Consider the following 11,030-nt stretch of genomic DNA (forward strand, 5'->3'; position numbering starts at 1 on the left):
ACATCCCCGGTAGGGGGTGTGCAGGAGGCAGCTGGCCGATGTTTCTCTCTCATCGATGTTTCTAGCTCTCTGTCCCTCTCCCTTCCTCTCTGTAAAAAAAAAAATCAATAAAAATATATATATATATAATAAATAAAAAAAAAGAGAGAAGGTATCTAAAAGAACCAGAGTATGTGTGAGGGAAAATAATAATAATAAATAAAAGAACCAGAGCAACCTAGAAAAGACCTAGGAAGGCCTTAAAAAGGACAGAGCTTGGATGTTATGAAGAAGAATGTAAGGTAGACTTCAAGAATTACTTCCTGACATAGTTAAAAAGACCAGAAAAGTAAAACATTTCCATCCTGAGAGATCTTGAGAAGGGGTCTTTGCCTCCTTTGGAGCAAAAAGGAGGAACACCAGCAGAATGCAAAGGTAAAAGCTTGGATGACCTCACTTAAGGTGGCTTGTCTGCCTCTCACTTGGTACACAATTCCCGTTCTCCATACTAAGCAGAAAGTAAACGTGCTCTTTAATGGGGGATGGGAGGGAGGGGCTGTCGGGTTGTAAAAGGGGTTCGAGGAGTGTCAGAAGCGCATCCCCCTGCGGGACAGGTCGGCTCTGGCCTCCTGGATCTGGCTCTGCAGCTCGCGGGCGGCGTCCTCGCAGTCGTGAAAAGTGGCCACGCGATAACCCACAGTGGCCAGGGCAAAGCAGCCGGCGGACACCAGCAAGTAGGCGGGCAGTGGCCACAGAACCTCCCGGCAGGAAGAAGGCAAATCCAGGGCCCCCAGGGTCAGGGCCGCCCAGGCGGAGCCCAAGAGCGCCAGTGCCCAGAGCCACTGTGCTAACTTCGTCATGGTCGCTGCAGGAAGAGCAAGCAGAGCTCGACAGCTTTCCACCTCGCGACCCCCGCTCCATCTGAGTCCCATCTGTCCTTCTCCCTCAGCAGGCCCCTCCATCTCACCTCCCTCTCACCCTCCTCGCCCTCTCCATTCAGCCCGCACCCCACACGTACCTCTCGGCCGGCTCTTCCCAGTTCCATGCGGGTCTGACGTCAGCGTACGGAACCCACCCCGCGCTCGCGCTCCGCCTTTTGCGCTGCCTTCTGGGAGTTGTAGTCCTCGTGGCGGCGCCTGGAAGGCTTATGGCCAATGTCTTTCCCTCCTCTGAGTTAAAGCTGGCTGCTCCCGAAACTGTGACTTGGGTCCCGAGGGCTTCGATGCTGCTTCTCTCCCTCAGGGCCCCGCTCCAAGCTGGCGTGGGCCTTGCAGAAAGCCTGAGGCCATTGTACGCCTGAAATCTGTATAATTTTATTAACCAGTGTCACCCCAATAAATTCAATAAAAAGGAAAAAAGAAAGAAAAAAAACGCCTGAGGCCACCCTTAAACCTTGCAATATCATTCTTAAACTTCACCTATACATACAAATGCCATTCGTTCATTCATTTATTCATTCATTCATTCGAACGTTTCTTGAGCGCCATGATAAACTTTGGAGAAATAGAGAAATCAGGACATATGGCCCCCCCTGGGGTGGAAGGGGCGGGCAAGGAGAGTCAGGCAAAATGGATGCATTGACAAGTAATCATGATGCTTTGAGATAGGTGTTAGAACAAAGGTTGTCTTTTTTTTTTTTTTTTTTGAGAGAGATATTTTTTCATTCCACTTATTTATGCATTCACTGGTTGCTTCCTGTATGTGCCCTGGCCAGAGATGAACCCACAACCTTGGCATATGGGGATCATGCTCTAACCAACTGAGCTACCAGGCCAGGGCAGGGTTGTCATATTTTAAAAAAGAAACGCAGGGGAGAAACCAGTATAGCTCGGAGCCAGGGGAAGAAGTGTCCGGGAAGGTGTCTTTAAGGGGAAAAAGTGTGGGACAGAGGAATTATGAGAGAAGGTGTATACATCTTTCAGAGAGTATGGGGGATGAATTCCTAACAGGTATATTGAAACCCAAGTAAAAGAAAAGGTCAGGCAGTTATCAACTTTAGGGAAAATAAAGAGCTATAAAAGGAAGGAAAGAGAATTGATACAAGGCCTGCTTGATAAACAGCAGTAGGAACAGAACTGTGTGTTGGACAGAGTTAGGTTTATTGCTGCTGCAAGAAAGAACACACATCAGAAGAACTATGTGGACCGATTCATCAAAGGAAAAAACAGGGTCATTACACAGGACATGGCAAAGGTGGAGCTTAAGTAATATTTAAGTAAGGCAGTGTTTTGATAGGTTCAAGGTAAGCACAGATATAACTGAGGGAATCAACAGCAAGCCTGTGCTGAGGGTCCACTTGGAAACTACAAAATTAAGACCATTAATATTAGACCATTATGTAATAGATAACTGCATAATTAAGATACATCTACTGTTGTGTCTAAAACCCCATTACCTGAAGCTTTGCATCTAGGTTGGAATTCAAGGCTGCTTCTTTTTCTTCTTCTTTTTTATTGTCTAAAGTTTTACGTAAGTCTCCTTTTCCCAATTGACCCCTCACCCAGCCATTCCCACCCCGGGCAAGCCCCCACCGCCCCAGTGTCTGTGTCCATTGGTTATGCCAGTGGTCGGCAAACTCATTAGTCAACAGAGCCAAATATCAACAGTACAACGATTGAAATTTCTTTTGAGAGCCAAATTTTTTTAAATATATTTTATTGATTTTTTACAGAGAGGAAGAGAGAGGGAGAGTTAGAAACATTGATGAGAGAGAAACATCGATCAGCTGCCTCTTGCACACCCCCTACTGGGGATGTGCACGCAACCAAGGTACATGCCCTTGACCGGAATCGAACCTGGGACCCTTGAGTCCACAGGCCGACGCTCTATCCACTGAGCCAAACCGGTTTCGGCAAGAGAGCCAAATTTTTTAAACTTAAACTTTTCTTCTAACGCCACTTCTTCAAAATAGACTCGCCCAGGCCGTGGTATTTTGTGGAAGAGCCACACTCAAGGGGCCAGAGAGCCGCATGTGGCTCTTGAGCCGCAGTTTGCCGACCACTGGCTAATATGCATGCATACAAGTCCTTTGGTTGCTCTCTAACCCCCCCTCTCTCCTGCCATTTGTCTCTGGATCTATTCCTGTTCATCAAATTATGTTGATCATTATATCCCACATATGAATGAGATCATGTGATATTTATCTTTCTCTGACTGGCTTATTTTACTCAGCATAATGCTCTCCAGTTCCATCCATGCTGTTGCAAATGGTAAAAGATCCTTCTTTTTTATAGTGGCATAGTATATATCGTAGTATATATCAACGTATTCCACATGGCTCAGACCTCCAGGCAAAAGTGGGATGCTCCATTCTCACTGATTGAAGTGGCAAAGCTTGTGACTATGATTTTAGACAAGGAAGTTTCTCAGCCCCTTGTCCTTCATATCAATGAATAAAAGCAGGTTTAGTACAAACACTACATTTGTGCAGAATATCTTCACAGCACAATACTGTAAACACTGAGTGAGGACTGATTTAACTAAAAGTTGGGATATATATATATATATATATATATATATATATATATATATTAGTTGGAATATATTTTAATTGAGAGGGTGGGAGTAGGGAACATATTAGGAGAGTCAGGAATAGAGAGAATTGTATGCTCATCTTTCAGCACAGACAGTATATTGATTATATCTAAAATATAAAAAAGCCGAAACCGGTTTGGCTCAGTGGATAGAGTGTCGGTCTGCGGACTGAAAGGTCCCAGGTTCGATTCCGGTCAAGGGCATGTACCTTGGTTACGGGCACATCCCCAGTGGGGGGGGTGCAGGAGGCAGCTGATCGCTGTTTCTCTCTCATTGATGTTTCTAACTCTCTATCCCTCTCCCTTCCTCTCTGTAAAAAACCAATAAAATATAACAAAAAATAAAATAAAATAAAAAATATATATAAAAAAGAAATAATAATATGAGCATGTTATTTAGAAATATAGAGGCAAGTGCCACATGAAGCAGCCAGTGAACTTGAGAGTGGTTTATGGAGGAGTGTGGACAGGGGTGGGAGAGTGGAGCAGGGAAGTTATTTTTCATTCAATGCCTTGTAGAACTTGGTGGCTTCTTAAACTCTGCACATTTTCTTTGTTAATGAAGCATTAAGACAGAATAAGAACATGTTTTTAAACCTGCTGTATGAATTTCAAAGCTCCACCCCCCCAGCCCCTTCCCCATTCCTGACTCCCCCCCAAATCCTACTCCTTCCTCACTCAAGACCTCCCTGATCACAATGACCTTCAGCTCAGGTCAAGGGCTAGGCATCAACGTTGCAGATCCAGAAATTCTATTTTATTTACCCACAGTAGACCTGGCGGAGAATGTTTGCCACTCTCCATAAAATTTTTTGGGGAAACACAATGAGAAGGGGCTACAACACCTAAAGACAGATAATAAATTATAACGTTGTAATAATAATCAGCAGAAGAAAAAGCATTCATCGAGGGGTCAAGCTGAATGTTCACAACATGCTGCCGTAGATGCTTTCATATCCCCATTCGGAGTGAGGAAACAGAACAGAGAGACAGTAAAGGGTAAGTAACTGCCTGCGGTTATGCACACCGTCAGCAGCAGGGTGTTCCATCAGCTCAAAGCTATGCGCTTAGTGATTTCAGCTCCGGGGTTAGCCCGGGAACAGCAGATAGGGATCACAGCAGCGGCTGATGTTCACTGATGGGCCGCTCTGTGCCAGGCACTGTAATGAGCACTTTGTGTGCATTATCTCCTTCCATCTCCACAGCCATGGCATGAAGGAGGTGTTCGCATCATCTACATTCACAAGTGAGGGAACTGAGGCACACCCCAAACAATCTGACTTCAGAGCCTGCAAAGTTTGCCACCACAATATAGTCCCTCCCTCCCAAGATCAATGGAACAGAATAAAAAGTGAAAAAATAGATCAAACATACAGATGATAGATAATGGCATCGCATGTAAGTGAGGAAAGAGGAATTGCTTAAAAACCATTTGCAACTAGCTTACCATTTGAAAAAGCAAATTAAGTTAGAACTCAACCTCACACCTTATACCAAAATTAATTCCCAGTGCGTTAAAAAAAAATTAATGTGAAAAGTGAAACCCTGTATCCGCCACAAGAAAATGTGGAGACACATTTCTCTAATGTTTAGCTCCAGCATCTGTCTTGTGGGGTGGTCACCATCTTTCTCCTCTGAGCACCCATTACCTCTCTTATAGATATTGAGCTATAGAGTTTGTGTGTGTGTGTGTGTGTGTGTGTGTGTGTGTGTGTAAATATATATTTTTATTGATTTCAGAGAGGAAAGGAGAGGGATAGAGAGACAGAGAGAGAATCATGGATCAGCTGCCTCTTGCACGCCCCACACTGGGGATCGAGCCCACAACCTGGGCATGTGCCCTGACTGGGAATCAAACTGTGACCTCCTGGTTCATAGGTCAACGCTCAACCACTGAGCCAGGTCAGCCAGGCAAGTTGTAGGTTTTTTGTTTCCCTGCTCAGTCTACCCAAGACCATTTATCTCCAGGAACAAGCACAGTGCGGGAAACCCAGCAAGCCTGCTGTAAATGTAAGACGAGGGACAGAGGGAAGGACAGGTCAGCATTTGGTGGTCTCCAGGGAAACTGACCCAGCTTTCCTGGTCCCAGGAAATGTATCTACTCCAGAAACTACCGTCTGCCAGACACGTGGATAGCACTGCACAAAAGCCAGCCGATCCTGATGGCCTCACTCCCTGTCGGTCTTTTTGCAGACCATCACCCTTCTGCGGACACAGCGGACACAGTCCATGTGGTAGTTACAGCAGGAGAGGTGGTACAGCTTGGGGGTTAAAATTGGGGGCTTTTAGAGCCCAGCTGTCCAGAGCCTGGGTCCGGGCTCTTTCCTTTACTTAGCTATGTGATCTTGGGCAAGTCGCTTAACTTCTCTAAGCCTCAGTTTTCTCAGCTGTACAATGGAATAATTAATTGATCCTCCCTCATGGGGTTGCTCTAAGATGAAAGGAGATCATGGAGGGAGGGTACCGACACCAACTTGTGGCATTTGGAAAGCACATAGTGGGTGTTAGTTACTTCTTGTGGTTGTGGATAGCCGTCAGTAGTTACAGGTCAGGGCTGAGGACCCACCTTAGCCCCCGGCCTCCCTCCCATCATCCCCAAACCATCTTCTGAGCTAAGTTACTTCTGCAGACGGATAAGCTATTTGTTGGGCTTTTCTGTTCTTGCAAGCTTTGGTTTCAGAGGGAGGCAACTTCCATTCTAAAGTGCATGGAAGATGGGGAACGTGCAAAATGACACACGAAACAGAGGACGGGGCTGCTGGAGGGAAGGCTTCACGGGCCCTGGCACGGGGGTTGTACGGGAAGATGAGTAAGAGTTGTTCAGGTGGGGCATGAGGCATGTGACGCCAGGAGGAAGTCTGAACAAAGGTACAGAGGCTGGGAATCCATGGCGAACAATCCTCTGTGGCTGTTTCTGGGACGAAGGCAGCTTCCTGGGGGAGTGGCAGGAGGAGAGGCTGGAAAAGCTGGCCAGGCTATGAAAGACCCCTTAAAAGTATTTGTGTGGGCCCAACCGGTGTGGCTCAGTGGTTGAGCATCGACCTATGAACCCAGAGGTCACGGTTCAATTCCCAGTCAGAAAACATGGCTGGGTTATGGGCTCAATCCCCAGTGCGGGGCGTGCAGGAGGCAGCCTACCAGTGATTCTCTCTCGTCGTGGATGTTTCTCTCTCTCTCCCTGTCCATTCCTTTCTGAAATCAATAAAACTATTTTTTTTTTTTTAAAAAGCATTGTGTTGGGGGATAGGTTGGTCCCTCAGGTCAGCGGCTCACACCTTAGAGGAGTGGGTGACCCCACATGTGCCTGTGTGTACCCATGTCAGGCAGTAGAGCTTTCTGTGTGCCCACAGGTGCCAAGGTGATTACTGGTTCTTGGCAAAGCTTCCCAGGGATCAGATTGTGTTGACTCCATCCCTGGCCTGAGGGCACCCACAGTTCCACTGGGGAGACAGGAAGAACACACACATGATCAACAACACGTACAAAATTACACAGACTTTCGGAGGAAGCGGGAGGTCAGAGGTCCTGCTGCTATTGGAGAAGCTGCTGGGTGAGTCAGGGTTCCTAGGCAAGGTGAGCGAGACGCCTCTGGGACAAGAAGATGGCCTGAGGCCATGGTCGGCAAACTCATTAGTCAACAGAGCCAAATATCAACAGTACAACGATTGAAATTTCTTTTGAGAGCCAAATTTTTTAAACTTAAACTTCTTCTAACGCCACTTCTTCAAAATAGACTCGCCCAGGCCGTGGTATTTTGTGGAAGAGCCACACTCAAGGGGCCAAAGAGCCGCACGAAGCTCACGAGCCGCAGTTTGCTGACCACGGGCCTAAGGGAAGAAGAATGAGGAACAGCCAGCAGCTGAGAGGAACATTGGATGATTCTGGCGAGTGAGCAATTTGGAACTGAGGCAGGATGGAAGTGGTTTCAGCAAAGAGCTCAGAGTGTGACAGTGGTGTGTTGCTAATGGGGTTCTTGTTGCTTCTTTTACCAAATATGTATTGAGCACCTACCAGACATCAAGCAGTGTTCTAGTGAACAAAGCAGACAAATTCCCTGCTTTCAATGAAGTGGTGGGAGACAGGCAAGAAACAATCAAGCAGCCCAGCCCGCAGGCCAGCGTGACTCAGTTGTTGAGCTTCGACCTATGAACCAGGAGGTCATGGTTTGATTTCCGGTCAGAGCGCAGGCCTGGAGTGCGTGCTTGATCCCCAGGAGGCAGCCGATCCATGATTCTCTCTCATCATTGATGTTTCTATCTCTCTCTCCCTCTCTCTCCCTCTGTGAAATCAATAAAATATATATTTTTAAAAGAAAAAGAAACAATCAAGTAAATAGTTAATATAAAAAGAAATGAGAAGTATTATGAAGAAAAATATAGCCAGGCAAAGGATTTAATAGGATGACAGAGTATGCTATATAACATACTCTACAGGGAGTATATAATATAGCACAGAGTATATAACACAGCACAGAGTATATAACATAGCACAGTCCCGAAGGCCCCACTGAGAAGGAGACATTTGCAAGAAAATCTGAATGAAGTGAAGGAGGGAGAAGTGGTGCAGTTCAAGTCCAAAGGCTTCCTGCTGCTGAATTCCCTCTTGCTCTGGGGGTCAGTCTTTTGTTCTCTGTAGGCCTTCAATGGATTCAATAAGGCCCAGTCGCGTGGTGGAGGGCAATTTGTTTTGCTCACTAAAAAACGTCCTCAGAGAAACAACCAGAATAATATTTGACCAAATATCCGGGCACCATGGCCCAGCCAAGTTGAGACATAAAATTAACCATCCCATGGAATATGGAGAGCAATAAGATAGATGTGAGTGTTGGAATTGAGAATACCGGTAAAGCACTAAGTACATTGACAGACAAGTGGTAAATGTTCAGTTAAAGGTGTCGTTGTTGTCATCACACAGGGAAAAATAACATTTGTCACCCTGGCTGGTGTGGCTCAGTTGGTTGAGCATTGTCCTATGCACCAAGAGGCTGCAGGTTCAATCCCTGGTCAGGCCACATACAAGAAACAACCAATGAATGCATAAATAAGGGGAACAGCGAATTGATCTCTCTCTCTCTCTCGCTCAAAAAATCAATCAATAAAAAATTTAAAAATAAAATAACGTGTATCTGGAGCCTCAGTAGTTGAGGGGAGCTGGACCGCTCTGGGTCTTCGGGGGCCTGTATCAGGGAGCAGTTGCTGAGAACTGTGGGCCCAGGTAGGAGAGTTAGAAGGAAGGGTGCCAGCCTCCCCCTCCGCCCACGTCCCAGGCAGGGCCCGGGGTGGGAAAGCGACTCTCCCCCCACCCCGCACAGGGGAAGCTCTCCACTGGGCCACAGGGCAGGCCTGCAGCAGGGGATGGGGTGCCTAGTTCCAGGGCCAACTAGCGGCTCTCTCCCTGCCGCTGCAGGGACTCAGCCGGACAGCATTGCAGGGCAGCCTCTGTTTGGCCGCTCGCTGTCTGCTGTCAGCTGTCCGGTGGTATCTGGGACCTTGGCGCTGCCCCCTGAGGAACTTCCAGGCTGCCGGGAGGGGGGCAACGACATGTATCTGAAGTGGAGCAATTAAAGTGCCACCAACCTCCTGCATAATGGTTTGTTTGTTTAGGAGGCAGCTCTGTGGGTGACCCTAAGTCAAGAAGGATTGTGCACAGGGCGGGCCAGCCTGGAGTTCCCCGGGGGCAGGGCCTCCCGGTTCCCACAGTGCCCAGGGCCTGCTGGGCTCACAATGAACCTCAGTGCTCCTTTGGACGGAACCTTTCCCCTTTGTATCTGTCTCTGCGTCTCTCAGCATCTCTGTCTCTAATAGTCTCTGGCTCGCTTGTTTCCCGACATCCTTCCCAATCTCCCGGGAGCAGAGCTGGGGGGACGGGAGGAGGGCAGTGGGAACGAGACTGCGTCCTGTTCTCACCAAGGACAATAAGGGCCGGAAAGGGCTGGCCTGAGTCTTAGCGCCACTGCTCTGCCCTGACCCTCTGGCGTGCCCTCCATGCCAGGGGTTCCCTCGTGCCAGTGCCAGTCCAAGGGGAGCCGGCCTCTGTGGGGTGGGAGCCTTCTTGCCCTGTCTCGCATCCACACTGCCTTCTTGGTGGTGGTATCGCCTCCTGTCGCAAGGAGCGCCCTACTGGGCCGGTCTCCCCTTCACACCCCTCCCCCGGTATTATTTACTCCTGTTTCCGGGACCAGGCGGGTGTCGGGGCCACATGTGAGGGAGCAGGAGGCAGGAGGAAACATCTGGCTTCCCTCTGCCCTCCAGGGGCGGGACCACCGCCCCTCTCCCTCCCAGGCCTGCAGCCTCAGCGGGGAGCAGAGCCCCGGGAGTCCAGGGGCCAGAGGTTAGCACCTTTGCCCTTCTCACCTGCAGGTCTCCTGAAGCCGGAGGCCTCCCGCCCCCTCACTTAATGATGGTGATGGGTGGCTAGGATACCCTTGCCAGGGTTAATTGGCAGGTCAGGTACAGGCAGCCTGCAACTAGGACACCCGGAGATAGCTGGGTGGAGGGCTGAGGTTGGCGCCAACCTGCCTTGTAAATGCATTCCCCGAGGAAGGGTTATTATTTCTGGGCCACCTGCTGTCCCTGGGGCGTATGCAGTGGGTGCCCTGGCACCTGCTCTCCAGCCCCTCCCCCCTCCCCTAGCCTGGCCCTTCCCAAGCTCTCATCTTGGGAGGCAAGGTGCCCTCAGCGGCCGGATACTCCCAGCTGTGTCTATGCTCACCTGGCCTGGGACCTGGCCCTCTGCCCACTGCCCCCACCCCCGGGCAGGACAAAATCAGTGTTTGACAGAGTGAGACCCAGATGCAACCCAGCCACCTCGTAGGTGCAGGGCCCACACTGCAACCCCCAACCATCTCCAGGTAAGCTGCAGCCTAGAGACGCCATTCCCTCAGGGAGGCTCTCATCTCCATTGAAGTCTCCGCCTTGGCTTCCAGCCTTGGGAGCAAGGACTCGATCCAGGCTTCAGCCCTCCTAAGTGAGCTAGCCTTCTGGGTCCTCCACGGGAGGCCCAGCAGCAACCCTCCCAGCCCTCAGGGTGGGCTCGCAAGGGGGTTGTTGCTCGTCTCCTGGAGACGTGAGCTCAGGGCGCCCTCTGCAGGCATTCTGGGTAAACTGCATAGCACTCCCTCAGCCGAGGGACTGGAGAAAGGGTTGGGGATTCCAGCCACAAATGGGAGTAAGTGGGTTGGGTGGGCCTCTAATTGGAGGAGGAGGGAGGGTGGAGGTGGGGATGGCTCTAATCCCTGACCAGTTCTGACTCACTTCTTCATCTTCACTGGGTCTCCCTCCCTCATGCACATCCCATGTATAGGGTTTTATGTTCTAGAAGGGCAGGTTCTTTCACCAACCCGCTAGGTTTTATTGCCCATTATCAGGCATCGCAGAGAACACAATACTGACACTGTGTGCACCTAAAGCCCACAGCACCGGGAGGGAGTGCGCCTCCCGCCCCCGGACAGGCACTCTGGACAAGGCGTAGAACCGAGAAGCCACACCTTTCATTTCTATCCCCGGGGCTCCGAGGTGG

The 11,030-nt window shown here is 49.4% G+C and overlaps 1 protein-coding gene across 1 annotated transcript; it reads right to left on the bottom strand.

Annotated features, from left to right (window-relative positions):
* Nucleotides 1-488: 488 nt before the first annotated feature.
* DPM3 (dolichyl-phosphate mannosyltransferase subunit 3, regulatory) lies at nucleotides 489-1,160 on the bottom strand. The gene is made up of 2 exons (XM_079761009.1): nucleotides 998-1,160; nucleotides 489-844 (listed from the first exon to the last, which is right to left on the bottom strand). The coding sequence occupies exon 2, from the start codon at nucleotides 837-839 to the stop codon at nucleotides 567-569; it is 273 nt and encodes a 90-aa protein (XP_079617135.1). The 5' UTR covers nucleotides 840-844; nucleotides 998-1,160; the 3' UTR covers nucleotides 489-566.
* Nucleotides 1,161-11,030: the final 9,870 nt, after the last annotated feature.

Source organism: Cnephaeus nilssonii (genome assembly GCF_951640355.1).
Source record: "Cnephaeus nilssonii genome assembly, chromosome: 21".
Lineage (NCBI taxonomy): Eukaryota > Metazoa > Chordata > Mammalia > Chiroptera > Vespertilionidae > Cnephaeus > Cnephaeus nilssonii.